The 17,659-nt window shown below is 39.8% G+C and overlaps 1 protein-coding gene across 3 annotated transcripts in view; it reads left to right on the top strand.

Annotated features, from left to right (window-relative positions):
• The window catches only part of fto (FTO alpha-ketoglutarate dependent dioxygenase), a 215,212-nt gene that overhangs the window by 38,240 nt on the left and 159,313 nt on the right, over positions 1-17,659 (top strand). Inside the window, exons 2-6 of one of the 3 annotated variants that reach the window (XM_058089306.1) lie at positions 697-774; positions 2,324-3,308; positions 9,637-9,762; positions 14,906-14,985; positions 16,059-16,202. In XM_058089306.1, the coding sequence (XP_057945289.1) occupies positions 697-774; positions 2,324-3,308; positions 9,637-9,762; positions 14,906-14,985; positions 16,059-16,202 (1,413 nt within the window). Of the gene's footprint in view, positions 1-696; positions 775-2,323; positions 3,309-9,636; positions 9,763-14,905; positions 14,986-16,058; positions 16,207-17,659 lie in introns of all 3 variants that reach the window. The other 2 variants (XM_058089307.1, XM_058089308.1) reach the window with 2 other exon arrangements.

Here is a 17,659-nt window from a genome sequence, read left to right as displayed (position 1 = left end):
GTCCATGAAAAATATACAAGGGTGGCTTTTGCCTTAAACTGTTTCCAATGCATGGTGATTGATGGACATGCCTTTCATGTACGATCCCTCAAAATACGTTAAAATCCAGCACGCGTGTCATTTTTCCGAGACGTGCAGCTGCGGGTCATGACTGAATGGTGAAGGATGGTCTTGTGCTCTTTATTTGAACATACCCCATATACATTTTTTTTTTATCCCAGTCACTATTGGATTTATAGGTAGAGAATGGAATGTGAACCAATGAAAGGTACTTTGATTCCTCCTGCAGGTTGGTAATGTTTTTTGTTTTTTTTTTACTGTGGAAGTTTCTTGAAAAATATTATAAGAGCCCCCCCGGCAGACTACACAAAATCATAAAAATGGGAGACGCCATTGAGAATAAAAGTCAGCTTGATTCCTGCGATAAAATGTTAGCCATTTTTGTTATTCTATAGTAGTTTAGCTGTTTATCCTTGATTCCCCAGAGTCCACTAATACAAACCCAAATTAGAAACTGGAAACTTACCACAGCATGTACTGCCGTAATAACATTGACATATACTATACATAAAACAATGCCAAAGAACACATTTGAGGTTATTTTACTGCAATAATCAATCAATCAAAATGGAATAGAATTGTTCCAATTCTTGCAATGTAGTCACTTTATGTATGGCTTTTTTTTTTGTCTTGCAGAAGAGGAAGTTACTGCAGGAGTTGGGAGACCAAAAGATCCCCTTTTTAGGACCTTCTGATCAGGGCTTTCAGAAACTGGTGAGTCAGCGACATCGCATTGTTATCATCATCGTTCTTAAGCTGCATTCCAGAAAAGTGTAACCAGGAAAAATGCATTTGGACACCACTCGAAGTTGGCCAACAATGTGAATATACTGTGAAACTTTCATTAGATTGTATTAGTGATGACTGTGCTGCTAATTACAAGATTACCGCATTGACCCAAATAATAGATAGTGTTTTTTTTCCTTAGAAAAAAGTCTAAAACTACTATTGATACTACTGCTTCATTCATTTCATTCATCTATCTTCGGGCGAGAGTCGGGGTACACACTGGACTGGTCGCCAGCCAATCACAGGGCACATATAGACAAACAACCATTCACACTCCACACAGAGATGGCTGAGACTGGGATTGAACTCAGGTCTCCTAGCTGTGAGGTCTGCGCGCTAACCACTAGTCCGCCGTGCAGCCCCATACTACTACTTATACATGCAATAAACAGTCAAAATAAGTCACAGCTTTTCTTCCTGTCACTCCCATATTTTTAGGAAATGTATAGATGCGGGGATTTTGGTGTATTTTATCTTGATTGACATATTCAGTTAATTTAGAGATCTTAATATATACAGTACAAATTTATATAATCATTTATCTTACTAGTCAGTAAATGCAGTATAAATTGGCATATTTCAGACATAGTTTCTAATGGTGATTAATCATGATTAATTAGTTAAAAATCTGAAGTTGATCTGATGAAATATTTTAATCATAATAATCATAATCATAATGAATAATTTAATCTTAATATACACACTACAAATTGATATAATCATTTATCTTACTAGTCAGTAAATGCAGTAAAAATGGCATATTTCTGACATAGTTTCTAATGGTGATTAATCGTGATTATTTAGTTAAAATTCTGAAATTAATCTGATGAAATATTTTAATCATAATAAACAATTAAATCTTAATATACTCAGTACAAATTATATAATCATTTATCTTACTAGTCAGTAAATGCAGTAAAAATTGGCATATTTCAGACCTAGTTTCTAATGGTGATTAATCGTGATTTATTAGTTAAAATTCTGAAATTAATCTGATGAAATATTTTATTCATAATATCATAACCACAATAATCATAATAAAACATTTAATCTTAATATACACAGTACAAATTTATATAATCATTTATCTTACTAGTAAATGCAGTAAAAAAATGGCATAGTTCAGCCATAGTTTCCAATGGTGATTAATCCGGATTAATTAGTTAAAAATCTAAAATTAATCTGATGAAATATTTTAATCATTTGACAACCCTAACATGATACTGTTTTTGATAGAGGCTCTTAGGATACTCATTGAAGAAAATTAATTTGAGTTTGGATCTCGGAATTTCCAAGTGAGATGTTATTTCTTCTAAACAGTCTGAGGTGCAGCATTCACTCTTGTACTTGTTTTTGTAGTTGTAGTTGTACTTGTAGTACTTGTAGTTGTTTACTGTAGATGTTGTCTAGCTCTATCTCTGGAAACAAGCCCATACAATTAACGTTTAGCGTCTATTGGATGTGTCTTTCCTAGTGGGATTCCAGCTACTCCGGTCTGGTTTTGAGAAGATCCTGCTCTCTTCCCACTGAGCTCCACTGTAGAGTCCAGGGTGCTCTCCTCACCCTGAGAAAGAAAGGCTGCCTCTTAAGGGATCTGGTCCGTGTCCGAGACCGGGACGTCTTCACCTCTGTGTCGCGAGCCCTCTTGGGCGAGCCGGGTCACACATACAGCTACCTGGACACCAGGCTCTTCGCCATCCCCTGGCACAGCGAGGACACTGAGAATAAAGGACAGAACTGCTGCGACGCTGATCTGAGAGCGGCCTGTAAGGCCTTGTGGGAGCTCAACACCTTCTTCTGTTCGGATGTGAGCGAGCTGAAAGAAGGAGACAGGCTGACGCAATGTGCAAAGGCGAAGACGGCAACGCCGGTGGAGGCCAAGGTGAGTGAGGAGGCTGAGACAGAGTCCAGAAATAGCGAAGACTCCAAGAACAGCGAAGGAGGGGAGTCGGAGTCCAGGCAGAGCGAGGAGGGGGACACGGAGTCCAAGCACAGCGAGGAATGGGATGTGGAGTCCAAACACAGCGAAGAAGGTTGCTCCGGGTCGAAAAGGGAAGGCCAGTGGGAGACGGGGTCCAGACACAGCAGCGAGGAGGGAGAATCCTCACGGAGCAAAGAAGGGGGTCTGGAAGGAACATGTCCCACCTGGGCACCCAAGAGTGTACCGCCGATAGAGGTCCCTGTGGCACACCTCAAGCACAGTCTGTCGGGTTACCACATTGAGGACAAGGAGGAGGAGCAAGTGGGCTGCTCTGAGCCCAGTCCTCCTCAGGTATGCACGGCATCGGCCAATTTCAATGTCACCTTACTCAATTATATGGACCCGGCATCCATGAGCCAGCTCAAAGAGGAGCCCTACTATGGCATGGGGAAAATGGCCGTGGGGTGGCACCACGATGAAAACCTGATCAGTCGCTCGCCCGTGGCTGTCTACAGCTACAGCTGCCATGACGACAAAGGTAAGAGTGGCTGTGTTCTCATTAGATATAGCACTTTTTAATCATCACATCACCGCGGAGATACCATACATCACTACAATAAGTCCTCAACTTACTAGTCAGTAAATGCAGTAAAAATTGGCATATTTCAGACATAGTTTCCAATGGTGATTAATCGTGATTAATTAGTTAAAAATCAAATTAATCTGATGAAATATTTTAATCATAATAATCATAATAAATAATTTAATCTTAATATACACAGTACAAATTTATATAATCATTTATCTTACGAGTCAGTAAATGCAGTAAAAATTGGCATATTTCAGACATAGTTTCTAATGGTGATTAATCGTGATTAATTAGTTAAAAATCTGAAATTAATCTGATGAAATATTTTAATCATAATAAATAATTTTATCTTAATATACACAGTACAAATTTATATAATCATTTATCTTACTGGTCAGTAAATGCAATAAAAAATTGCACATTTCAGACGTAATTTCCAACGGTGATTTATCGTAATTAATTAGTTAAAATTCTGAAATTAATCTGATGAAATATTTTAATCATAATAATAATAAATAATTTAATCTTAATATACACAGTACAAATTTATATAATCATTTATCTTACTAGTCAGTAAATGCAGTAAAATTGGCATATTTCAGACATAGTTTCTAATGGTGATTAATCGTGCTTAATTAGTTAAAATTCTGAAATGAATCTGATGAAATATTTTAATCATAATAATCATAATAAATAGTTTAATCTTAATATACACAGTACACATCATTTCTCTTACTAGCCAGTAAATGCAGTAAAAAATTGGCATATTTCAGACATAGTTTTAATGGTGATTAATCGTGATTAATTAGTTAAAATTCTGAAATTAATCTGATGAAATATTTTAATCATTTGACAACCCTAACATGATACTGTTTTTGATAGAGGCTCTTAGGATACTCATTGAAAAAAAAATAATTAAAGTTTGGATCTCGGAATGACGACAAAGGTAAGAGTGGCTGTGTTCTAATTAGATATAACACTTTTTAATCATCACATCACCGCGGAGATACCATACATCACTACAATAAGTCCTCAACTTATCTCCGTCGCTTTAAAGTGGATCAAATGCGAGCTAACCTTACGCGTTGCGGCCCCTGCAGCATCTGTAGACTGTGGCCTCCGGCGCCGCATCCATCAGATCCATCTGCGCGATAGTGTCAGGGCATTAGCAAATGTCATCGACGGCACGCTACTTGACAGCCTTATCGCCCCGACCGCGCGTCAGGGAGATCACAGACGACGGGATCTGAGCTCAATGGCACAGCCTTAACAAACGGGGCCTTATCGCACACACGCTGCATCTCATCTAAATCATTTCCCCGAGAAAATGATCAATGAGCAATTATCTGATAGGGAATAATGAACCCCAGCTTTGATAAGTGTTCCTCGACTGTACTAGACGGATAAAAAGCACGTCTTCCAACCACAGGAGCTGATAGTATTTGATGATTAAGCTGATAGACTATCTTTGCCAAACAAGTTTGCTTTCTAGAGCACAGGCAAAAAAACTATTTAGAGATGAGTATTTTTCCCAATAGTATTTACAGTATACTTTTACATTGTCCTTAACAAACCATAACATATGTAATATTTTATTAAACCTACTATTGGAGACTGTTGGCATGTTGTGACCCTACACAATCTGCATGCAGATACACAATATCAAATATTACATGATTTCCATGACATATGTGTATATATAGTAAACACTACCGCTCAAAAATTTGGGATCACCTGGGAATTTTTTTGGCCAGTCTTTTTCTTGGCAATCCCGCCACGAAATCCAGCATCCTGAAGTCGCCGCTTCACTGTTTGATACTGACACTGGTGTTTGACGGCTACTATTTAGTGCAAGCGAAGTGACGATCTTAAACTACACACTCTCAGATATTTGTCTTCTTGCACAGTTGTGCATCGTTTTTGTGTCCTTGTTAGACCCAGTTTGTGTTGCTCTCTGAAGGGAGTAGTTAACAGCATGGTAAGAGATTTTAGTTTTAGTTTAGGTTTTTAGATGGGTTTCCTAATAATCTATTAGCCTTATAAAATGATGAACTTGGATTAGCAGCCATACCAGGAGATTGATGCAGAGGACTGACAGTTGTTGCTAGTAGGCCTCTATGCAAAAATGTAGATCCTTCTTTGAAAATAATTAATATTAATTGTTTGTGAAATGGATAAAAATGTTTGTGAAATACATGAAAATGTGTTTTTCTTTGGAAAACAAAGAAATTTGCAAGTGATCCCAAACTTTTGAGCGGTAGTATATATCTAGTAAGTGTGGGATTTGTCAATTATTTTGTGTTGTGCTAATTATTTCTATAATTTAAAGTGTCGGTTATCTTTCATAATTGGCCAGAGTGATAATCACGACTTTGCTTTTATTTTGTGGATTTTATTTTGATTGTGTTTATAATTTTTTTTATTACATTTATCATTATTATGATTTATATTATTATAATTTTTTATTGATAATAGTATTTTTATTTATTATTAAATATGTATTATTTATTAATATAATTAAATATTATTTATTTAAAATAATATTTTTTATGATTATGCAAAGTTCCAGTTATCATTACTACCTGGTGGCAGAACAATGACAGGACACCGCATGTAGACGTTTACAAGTAGGCTTCGACTTGGTGTATTTTCTGGACTATAAGTCGCTGCGGAATATAAGTCGCACAATGCATAATTAAGTAGAAAAAAACATATGTAAGTTGCACTGGAGTATAAGTCGCATTTTTTGCGGGTAATGTATTTTCCAAACTACTTGACCAAAACAGACATTATGTCCTCTTGGAAGGCAAGTTCTAACAATAATAAAAGAATAGAGAACAGGCTGAATAGGTGTAAGATATGCTAACACAATGCTTATTCAGCTACACAAAAAATAAACATGAACACAAAAGGTGTCCAGTGTTTATGTAACATAAACATTTTTTTTTTCATTTATAAGTCGCTCTGGAGTATAAGTGGCAGGAACAGCCAACCTATTAAAAAAAATTGTGATTTATAGTCTGGAAAATATGGTGGTTAGACTACCCGTTACTGAAAAACGCTGTTATTACCATCACTGGCCATGACCCTGAAGCATAACGGAACCTGAATGGTAGAGTTAATCCATATTTTTTATATACTGTTATAGATTCTTTCAATGATAAGAAAATGACTTATAGCAGTATAAATGATAAGCGTAAACAAGCTGAGTTGATGAATCATAAGAATTATAAGTCGCTCTGGAGTATAAGTGGCAGGAACAGCCAACCTATGAAAAAAAGTGCGACTTATAGTCCGGAAAATACGGTATTTGTATTATGCAAGGTGGCTGTTATCATGAAGAACTTGCACTAGATCCCGGGAAGTGTTCTCGGGCCAGCAGACCCTTGCATGAGATCCCGCCATGGCTGGAGCTAAAGGTGTAAGCGAGTCGAGTCAAACATGAATGAAACAGGTGCCCCCGCCAAACACGGCCCACATCTGGTTTTCCTCCACAAGGGTGTCATAAGCAGAAACACCTGCTTGAGCGTTCCGCTTCAGGCATTTGCCACGGGCCATTTGAACTCAGACCTCATGGCTTCAAAACATTGCGGCCTAACACCTCGCCGCAGTTAGCAGCTGTGTATCTTCTAAAACCCCCTGAACTGGAGACACTGACGTCTAAACCAGATCTTTATTCCAGTGGTTGGGTTGGCTCCGGCGGTTCCCTGGACCCGGCTAAAGAAATTAAACTCTTTAACCGTAAGGCCACATTTCTTCCCCGAGAGCTCCTGGAACCATGCTGGAGATCCAAAGGAATCCGCCATGGCAGTTTTCACCCTGATAGTCCTCCGTTGCCGAGGCCTCAGGGAGCGCTGTCATTAGCCGGCCTCTCGGAGCACAATGGCTGGAAATTAAGTTACTATTTATCCGTGCTGAGCAGAAAGGAAAAGGCAGCCGCGGGGGGCAAAGAGGCCCGGAAAGACTTTAGTATTGATTTGTGCTGAAGGGTGTCGGCCAGCCGAGTTAAATCTTGTTTTCTTAACGCGCTGAGGGAAGAACTGCGAACGGGATAGGAAACAGGAACAGGACAGGACAAGACAAGCCATGGGTAGTATTCTTGTCACTACATGTCAGTAATGTTACATTGATGAGACATTACCTTATATTACATTACCTTAACACTCCATGGTATATCCAGCATGAAAATAAGCCTTTTTTCCCTACTCTGTTGTTCAGAACACATAAATTGGATGCTAACTATTTACTATACGTTATGAGTTGCGCAATGTGGTGTAAACAAAGAGTAGTAGGAGTGTGAATCTGACTATAGAGGTGCTATTTTATGTTTACAGGTCTCTAATAATAATAATAAAGTCTCAATCCGGTTTAACTAACTATACATTCACACCATTGATTATGCATACACACAAAGGCATAGTTCTGCCAAAATGTAAATAAAATAATAGGGTGTAAGAAAATATCGTTTTGGCGATACAGTAAACCTCAGATATATCGGATTCAATTGTTCGCACTGGTTTTGTCCGATATAAGCGAAATCCGTTATATGCGTATACCGGAAAATGTCCGTTTTACGCATATATCGGATTTGTATCCGGTATATGCATAAATCGGATTTTATCCGTTATAAAAAGGCACTTCCTTGACTATGTTTGCAATGTACCTGGACGCGCAGGCAACGCTGCAAATGACGTCGTATAGCGGCCTGTCACGATTCGGCGAATCGGAGCGCCACGATGCGGCCATCCGATATATGCGAGGGAAATTTAATGGAAATGCATTGGAACGGGACTGGAGATTTTGTCCGAAATAGGCGAAATCCGTTATAAAAAATCCGATATATGCAATGAATTTTTATTGGAAATGCATTACAGAAAAATTGGTTCTTTTTTATCTGTCCGTTGTGAGCGAATTTCCGATATATCCGAGTCCGATATATCCGAGGTTTACTGTATATTGCGATACTTTGTTCCACGATACTGTATCGATATTAAAAAGTATAATATCGATTTTTTAGGCATTTATCATAGACTGTATATGGTATTTATTCAAGTTCAGACACGGCAAAAGTTCATTTTAATTTGAATTTAAACCTCTGATCGTTAGGTGGCAGCACTTATGTAGTCAATTAGGCAAGGACGTTCAACATGGCCGAATGCGAGCACATAACAGCGGCCCCCTGCGGAGTACAAAGTCTGAAGTGTGGACACATTTTGGATTTCTACACAAAGTAGGGTGTGCAGAAATTTTACAAAAGCCATTCCGTTTGTAAAATAAAGTATTTGGGAAACACGACAAATCTGCGAGTCCACTCAGCGAGACACCATGAGGACCTGCCGCAAGCAAGCAATGCCAAGGTCGTTTTGTATACTACAAAAGTAGTACTGTGATATTGCAGGTATTTTATTTTTCAAATTGATATCACTATTTTGTTAAATAATGGTTATTTCAAGCATCCTAAAAGGACATTTTACTGATGTTAGTTACTTTGTTCCACAAAAATAAGTGGATAATCAGGGACTGTATACTGCATTTTTTCACAGCTAATAGAATGTGAACATTTGAGCAGGATCTTGCTTGACATAATTTAATTTTTTTTGTTTTTTATATATTTTTTTTTTGTAAATTTAAATCTGGATATTAAAGCTTTATTTATCCAAATGCTACACTTTTTTTTTATACAGTTTTTACAGAGGAAAGTTTATGATACAGCATAACATACTGTTCTAAAGGAATAAAAATGTGTTTAGTAAGTGCATATTGCTGGTGTAATTCAGTTTTTCCAGGAAAAAAAAAATATATATATATATCGCCTCGTTAACTGCATCGTGATATATCGTGATGCGTATCGTATCGCCAGATTCTTGCCAATACACACCCCTAAAAAATAATGAGATAGCTAACTTCTTTTTTGCCATTTGCTACTTTCCTGTGTTATTTCCAGTTTGTGCAACAAATCAAAAAGTTTCCTTAGTTAGTACAGGTTTAGCCTTGATATTAAAAGTTCTTCAAAACTCTGGATTTGAACCCCAAGTCATTTGACTCTACTTTATTTATTACAGCCATACTTTTACTGTTAAATAGCCAGCATTGTTGATTGATACCCCTTTTAAAACGACTAATATAACACAATAAAACACCAGACTGAGTGAATACCTGCTTATATTTCAAGTTTGGCACTTTTCGCTCAGGTTCGAAGCTCTGGATGATTCAGTGGTTGAATTGAGTTTGTGCATTATAACGTCAGGGGGGGCGGGTGACAATCTGTGATTGACAGGCGGGAGCAGCGAAGGCGGCGGAGGCGACAAGGCGAGCTGGAGGATCGGTCTGAAGGTAGCCTGGGACATCCACACACCTGGGCTGACGCTGCCCCTGGAGTCTGGAGACTGCTATTATTTGAGAGGTACTAAATCTCACGGATACACGCATGCATATGCACCATGCAACCTCGTTTTGGGGCTTTTCTTGGTGTTCAGTCCCTAATGACCTGTGCAAGGAGACCCTCGGCCATGTAATTCATTGGCTTTTGTTCTTAAACATCGGGACTGCGGAAAGCGATCCGAGGGTGGTGAATGTGTGCGGGAGCGTCTAGTCGCTTTGTTAAGGTTCCATGAAATTGAGTGCATTAGTGTGGTCATAAGGAAATAGTATTTGCTCAAGCTAGACAGGCAGTGAAAGTTTCAGGGGCGTAAATCAAAGTTGAATGTTTAGGTCGAGGTACGTAAAGGTTATACTGATACAGCATGCAGCCAAACAAAACATTGATGCTGATTATTCATTCATTGGCGGGGGGAGGTGCTGGAGCCTACCAACAACCTGCAGCAACCAACAGCCACACGGCCAACAACATAGGTAAGTTCCCGGAAAATATCAGTTCCCAACTAAAAAAGGAGAATTCGAAACTCATTCATTCATTTTCTACCGCTTATTCTCACGAAGGTCGTGGGGGTGCTGGAGCCTATCCCAGCTGTCTTTGGTACACCCTGGACTGGTGGCCAGCTAATCACAGGGCACATACGTATAGACAAACAACCATTCACACTCACATTCATACCTATGGACAATTTGGAGTCGCTAATTAACCTAGCATGTTTTTGGAATGTGGGAGGAAACCGGAGTACCCGGAGAAAACCCACGCATGCACGGGGAGAACTTGTAAACTGGAATTGAACTCGGGTCTCCTAGCTGTGAGGCCTGCATACTAACCACTCGACCACGATGCAGCCCCACGGTTAACCAAACATTCATTCATTTTCTACCGCTTATCCTCACAAGGGTCGCGGGGGTGCTGGAGCCTATCCCAGCTGTCTTTGGTACACCCTGGACTGGTGGCCAGCCAATCACAGGGCACATATAGACAAACAACCATTCACACTCACATTCATACCTATGGACAATTTGGAGTCGCTAATTAACCTAGCATGTTTTTGGAATGTGGGAGGAAACCGGAGTACCCGGAAAAAACCCATGCATGCACAAAGAGAACATGTAAACTGGAATTGAACTCGGGTCTCCTAGCTGTGAGACCTGCATACTAACCACTCGACCACTCGGCAGCCCCACGGTTAACCAAACATTCATTCATTTTCTACCGCTTATCCTCACAAGGGTCGCAGGGGTGCTGGAGCCTATCCCAGCTGTCTTCGGGCGAGAGGTGGGGTACACCCTGGACTGGTAGCCAGCCAATCACAGGGCACATATAGACAAACAACCATTCACACTCACATTCATACCTAACATACCTGAACATGCAATTTCACTCTCTGTTTTGTTGATTTTCTTGGCTTCAGTTTCAAATTCTGGGTGCATGATGGTCTAGTGGTTAGCACGCAGCCCTCACAGCTAGGAGACCCGAGTTCAATTCCACCCTTGTGCATCTCTGTGTGGAGTTTGCATGTTCTCCCCGTGCATGCGTGGGTTTTCTCCGGGTACTCCGGTTTCCTCCCACATTCCAAAAACATGCTAGGTTAATTGGCGACTCCAAATTGTCCATAGGTATGAATGTGAGTGTGAATGGTTGTTTGTCTATATGTGCCCTGTGATTGGCTGGCCACCAGTCCAGGGTGTACCCCGCCTCTCGCTTGAAGACAGCTGGGATAGGCTCCAGCATCCCCGCGACCCTCGTGAGAATAAGCGGTAGAAAATGAATGAATGAGTTTCGAATTCTCCTTTTTTTAGTCGAGAACTGATATTTTCCGGAAACTTACCTATGTTGTTGGCTGTTGGCTGTTGGTTGCTGTTCAGGGTGTACCTCGCCTCTCACCCCAAGTCAGCTGGGATAGGCTCCAGCATAACAACACGACTATTGAAGATAAGCGGTATAGAAAAGGGATTGATGGATAATAATATGTTTTTAAATCTGTATTTATTAGACTTTTAGGGAAATTTGAGGTAATGTGTTTTTCTAATGGTAAGTCTGCCCCTGAACGTATGAAAACAGATGGATTTTTTTGTGATGGAAAATGTAACTTTTTTTGGCTCCATGGTGAGTTATTTTATTCATTTATTATTATTTTTCTTTTTCATCTGATACTGTCGGAAACAATAACAATGCAAGGAAGTGACCCATCTCAAATATAAATTTGCTCTCATTGCCGAAAACTGCACAAGCGTATTTTAAAGAGCTTTAAGGGTTAATTCATTTTACGTTCCAAGGAAAGGAATAAAACATTTTAACTGACATGACGGTGCTGCGTGTTGTCATATCCATCTTAACAACGTTTGAATCCGACCTCCGTTAGCCGGAATAAGATTTACAATAGAACCGTCAGTTTTCAGGCCAGGCCCCCGATAATAGAGTGATGGGCTGTTGCGCAGACCATCCTAATGGGACTTGACTGTCGCGGATCAGTGGGGATTTATGCTCCACTTGACGAGTACGCCCTTGAGAGGCCGACTGCTGCACGGCGATAGCGGCTGGCTCGCGTGAAGGGGCCCTCGGCCGTCTGTTGCTTTGTTGGCCCCGCACCTGAATTAAGCACTTGGCATGCTCCGTCGACATACGCTGATTTTTTTGCGCGCACATGCAAAAGGTCGCGTTGCTTTTTCATTCCGGTGAACAAGTATGTGCCGCGTCTTCGTCTCGTCGGCCGCCATTGCACCATCAGCGTGTTACAATATGATAAGTAGTGTTTTGCGGTATTAGATGGAAAAGTACAACGGTGTCTATCCACAGACACCGTAATGTCTTTTCCGCACCATTTGTCTCCTGGCGGCCCCTTTTGAACTGCTAATGTCTCGAGCCGCTGGAGGCAAATTGAATCACCGTCATCTCCTGCCCGAGTGGAATTTGGGACGGTTAAAAAAAGAACAATGCAAGTCTTGACACCAGGCCTGTTCGATAATCAGATTTCCAGCTCCCAATGCACCGAGGAGGGGTGGGGGTGGTGGTGGTGGGGGGGGGCGCAGACAAGAGTTGACCCAATATATTTAAAAGCCTGCTTTCTGGTAAAAGGAGGACAAGTGGCAGCAGGCGCAGGGGTTGAAAGAAAGATAAATACTTATTACAGTTATTGAGTTTGCCTCAACTCCCTCCTGATCCGGCATCCGGCGTGCCAAGAAAAGAGCAGATTGATGGAGATAATTTGTTATTGGATATAAACAGTTTTAAAGACGCCCGGTAATTCCGCCCAGGGACCTAATCCGTCACAATCTCATCAGAGTGAAGGAGGAAAAACACCGGCGAGTTGTTTTCTTTGCCACCATCTTTTCCTTTCCACCAAACAATAATATCTTCCTCGCAAAGAGTTTGCCTGTTTGACTTCCAAATCGCAGGCATTAGACGGTGTACTCCCGCTCCAGGCGGCAGTAAATACGCACATGTGCGGCCAACGACGGCTCAGTCGCGATCTAAATTAATTATTGGTCCATGAGGCAAATAATGACAGAGCTGAGGAACATCTATGCTCACAAGAAACACATGGAGGGATACTTGGGAAACAGCAGTAAGGCCTCGCCACAAAGCCCCCGCGATATTGGACAAATGTTTGGCGGTATGGCGCTCGCGTTTCGACAGATTGAGTGTGATCTGGTGTTGTTTGCTAATTAAAAATGACAGTACTGCGCCGCTCGCTCTGGTTGGTTATGCTTCGGGACGCTCTGTAGAATCCTCAGTCAATGTTTTTTTTTTGTCTGCATGTGTGTGTTTTGGGCCTTTAGTCCACCATCTAACATTGTAGGTCACTGAAAACTTGACTTTTTTTGCCCCGAGTGGAAACTTTGTAGACATGCTGAGCATAGTATTAAAAAAAAAAAGACATAATTTAAAGTTCCACTGTATGCAAAAGTGACTTTTGAATGGTTTTCATGACATCATGAAGGGAAAAGCCTCCCTCTTCATGGACTTACTGCCTCTAACCAGCCCTTCGCTATGAGCCTTCCTCTGTGCGTTCAAGGACAGCCTTATGAAAAAAAAAACAAAAACAAGAAACAGGCTTCACTACACATCATAAATTTAAAGGGGAATTGCACTTTTTGGGGAGTTTTGCCCATCATCCTTATGTGTAACATATATTGTCTTTCCCTTTTATGTGCATTATAACACAAGGAAATTAGTTAATATGAGCAAGCTAACAATGCACATCATCGGGATACATTGTTGTATGTGAAGTGAGAAAATTAGTTAATATAAGCCAGCTAACAATACACATCATCGGGATACATTTTTGTATGTGAAGTGAGAAAATTAGATAATATGAGCAAGCTAACAATGCATATAATTTGGATATATTGTTGTATGTGAAGTGAGGAAATTAGTTAATATGAGCAAGCTAACAATGCACATCATTTGGATACATTGTTGTATGTGAAGTGAGAAAATTAGTTAATATGAGCCAGCTAACAATGCACATCATAGGGATACATTGTGGATATGAAGTTAGAAAATTAGTTAATATGAGCCAGCTAACAATGCACATCACCAGGATACATTGTTGTATGTGAAGTGACAAAATTAGTTAATATGAGCCAGCTAACAATGCACATCATCGGGATACATTGTTGTATGTGAAGTGAGAAAATTTGTTAATATGAGCCAACTAACAATGCACATCATTTGGATACATTGTTGTATGTGAAATGAGAAAATTAGTTAATATGAGCCAGCTAACAATGCACATCATCGGGATACATTGTTGTATGTATGTGAAGTAAGAAAATTAGTTAGTATGAGCCAGCTAACAATGCACATCATCGAGATACATTGTTGTATGTGAAGTGAGAAAATTAGCTAGAAATAAAGTTGTTGGTTAGCTGATTTATTTTGGGTGGCTCTTTAGTTCAAAGCAACAAGGTGAAAAAAAAATCTACATTCAACAAAACACATCATGTCGCACGTCCAGTTAATGGTCTTGATGAGAGCTTTCCAGATCAGTATATATTTTTTGGCATTCTATTATTTTGAGCACCTTGGAACTAAAAAAAAACTCTTATTTTGTGTTTTGTTTGTACATTCTAACAGAATGGTTTATCAAGTGACATGCATGGAAGGGCGCTTTGACATTTACTAGTTAGTAATATTTCTATGTTGTTCCTTGTTTCCTTGCCAGATGACCTGAACAGCACCCATCAGCACTGCGTCCTGGCGGGAGACGCCCCACGCTTTAGCTCCACACACAGAGTGGCCGAGGTAAGAGCGCATTCATTGCCAGCCCTCAGGAGTTTTGCAAATTTGCTATGGAAACATATCTGAGGAATTCAGTGACAAATGTTGGGAAAGTTGTTCAATACAGACGCTTACATTACATCACAACCACACAGTCACGCCTTAACCCTTAAATGCATGAGTGACTGGACCCTACACTCTTCCATAAGTGGGTCAAAAATGACCCATGCTAGAATCAATGCATTTTATGCCAATTTTGCCATTTTTTGCCAATAATCACTTGTATCATATTTAGTATTATATTTAGGAGTTGATAAGTTGATAAGAATCAAAGGTTCCTATTGGATTCCATAGAAAATAAATGCAGGTCATTTTTGACCCACTTATGGAAGGCTGGGGTAGTAACACAAAAACTACAAATTCTTAAAATGTATAAAAGGTAAGTTAAAAATATGAATGGCATGATATCAAAAACATGTTTTTTGAGGAATACCTGGAATATGAAATGATAAAAAAAAATCATTATGAAGATATTTCAAGAAAACAACCTGACCGGGTCATTTTTGACTCGCTTATGGAAGTTTGGGGTGGTAACACAAAAACAAAAATTTCTTAAAATGTATAAAAGGTAAGTTAAAAATATGAATGGCATGATATCAAAAACGTGTTTTTTAGGAATACCTGGAATATGAAATGATAAAAAAATTTCATGACGAAGATATTCAAGAAAACAACCTGACTGGGTCATTTTTAACCCACTTATGGAAGGTTGGGGTAGTAACACAAAAACTAAAATTTCTTAAAATGTATAAAAGGTAAGTTAAAAATGTGAATGGCATGATATCAAAAACATGTTTTTTGAGGAATACCTGGAATATGAAATGATGAAACATTTTCATTACAAATTTATTTCAAGAAAACAACCTGACCGGGTCATTTTTGACCCACTTATGGAAGGTTGGGGTAGTAACACAAAAACTAAAATTTCTTAAAATGTATTAAAGGTAAGTTAAAAATGTGAATGGCATGATATCAAAAACGTGTTTTTTGAGGAATACCTCAAATATGAAGCTATGCTTCTGTTCCTTTCTCTGCAGTGTTCCACTGGGACTCTGACCTATATCCAGTCTCGGTGCCGAGAGGCCCTGTCCAACCTGCACACAGACCCGGAGACCGGCTCCCACAGCCTGGTGACCTTGCGGCCGGCCACCCTGCAGCACTGTGAGGAGATTCACAATGAGGTGCGTTTGATTCGTACACATGTGACCGCAGAATCTGCATCATTAGAAGAATCCTATTGTTTCACCACATGGAATCAAAGGAAGCTGTTTTGTCCAGAAAGAGAGGACCCCTTTTTTGAAGTCAAAGTGAAAACAGATTACTACAAAGTTGTCAGAATTAATTGCAAGAATAAAATACATCTGTTTTACTCATAAAACATCGATTGGAAAATAATTAAGTCAAGCTGCCCATGTGACGCACTTTGTTTGTTTGCACATTTTATCCATGTGTGTTACTGCAAAATATGATTTAAAATTCATATTCATGTCTGAGCACTCATGTGTGATATTTAAATGTTTGGTGGCCTAAACTGTGCATTTCTGACCTAATGCTTTAAATTGTCACCCATCTGGCGCTGCAAATAAGTCACAAATGTTTAAGAACCATCTGCAGAAATGACACATCTGAACATGAATGAATTATGTCATTCTCACTAAAGATTGGAATCAATTTAAACCAAAAACATGTGCCATTTTTGAGCACTCGCCACATTTAGGCACGACACACATTGTAGAGTAAATGCATGACACGACTCTGTGTGCTAGAAGCATGTTTAGCATTTATCACAATTGGCGCATAAAGGCAATGGTTACATAATGATGTATATCTATCATAACATGCACATATAATATACGAGTATATACTGTACATTGTACAACTAGCTTAATTTTAAGGGGATCTATTTTTTTCCATTTTTCTGACCTATAAATGTAGTTAGAATGTCGTTTTGAGGTTTGTGCATTTGGAAGTTTGGGATGGCTCAAAACGATTGGTTTCAGGGGGCGTTGCAAAAGTGTTCTTTTGTGATGTCACAGAGGAGCGGGATTCCTTATGGGCGTGGCTGTATTGAAGCCTTTTGCTGAAACCAGAACCAATGCGTTCTCGCTGGGAAAGGTCCATTAATGACGGAGGTGGAAAGAACCAAGGTGCTCACAGTGCGTCCACACATCCGGCTTCTGAGCTCCACGGCAACATCGGAGCCCTCCACGGCAACATCGGAGCCTCTACTAACTAATTTTGTAGTTAGGAAGTACTTTGGGCGTCTCCCCAATCACAGCCCGAGCGGAACCGTTTTGGCGGAAAGCACAAATCCAAGTAAATACGGCTGGAATAGGTGCAGATTCTGGTAGTTCTACAAAGTCGTGTGTGTGTGGTTATTGTGTGTAGCTCTACAGGAGTCCACAACTCAATGGGTGTTTGTGCATGTGTCTGTTAATAAGCAGTCATGGAATCGGTTTCCCAGGGGTGGAATATTCCTTTCCCCAATCCGATTGAGGTATCTTGTAGCCGCTCAATCGGAAAGTTGTAAGGATGCGTTTTTCTTCTTCTGTTGTTTACTGGCGGTTGTCAAGCAAATTTCGTGCGCATTAGCGCCATCTGCGGAACAGAATCTAAACCCTTCTATACGCCATTCACA

The sequence above is a fragment of the Doryrhamphus excisus genome, chromosome 12 (assembly GCF_030265055.1).
Source record: "Doryrhamphus excisus isolate RoL2022-K1 chromosome 12, RoL_Dexc_1.0, whole genome shotgun sequence".
NCBI lineage: Eukaryota > Metazoa > Chordata > Actinopteri > Syngnathiformes > Syngnathidae > Doryrhamphus > Doryrhamphus excisus.
This window is presented reverse-complemented; position numbering and strand designations above follow the sequence as displayed.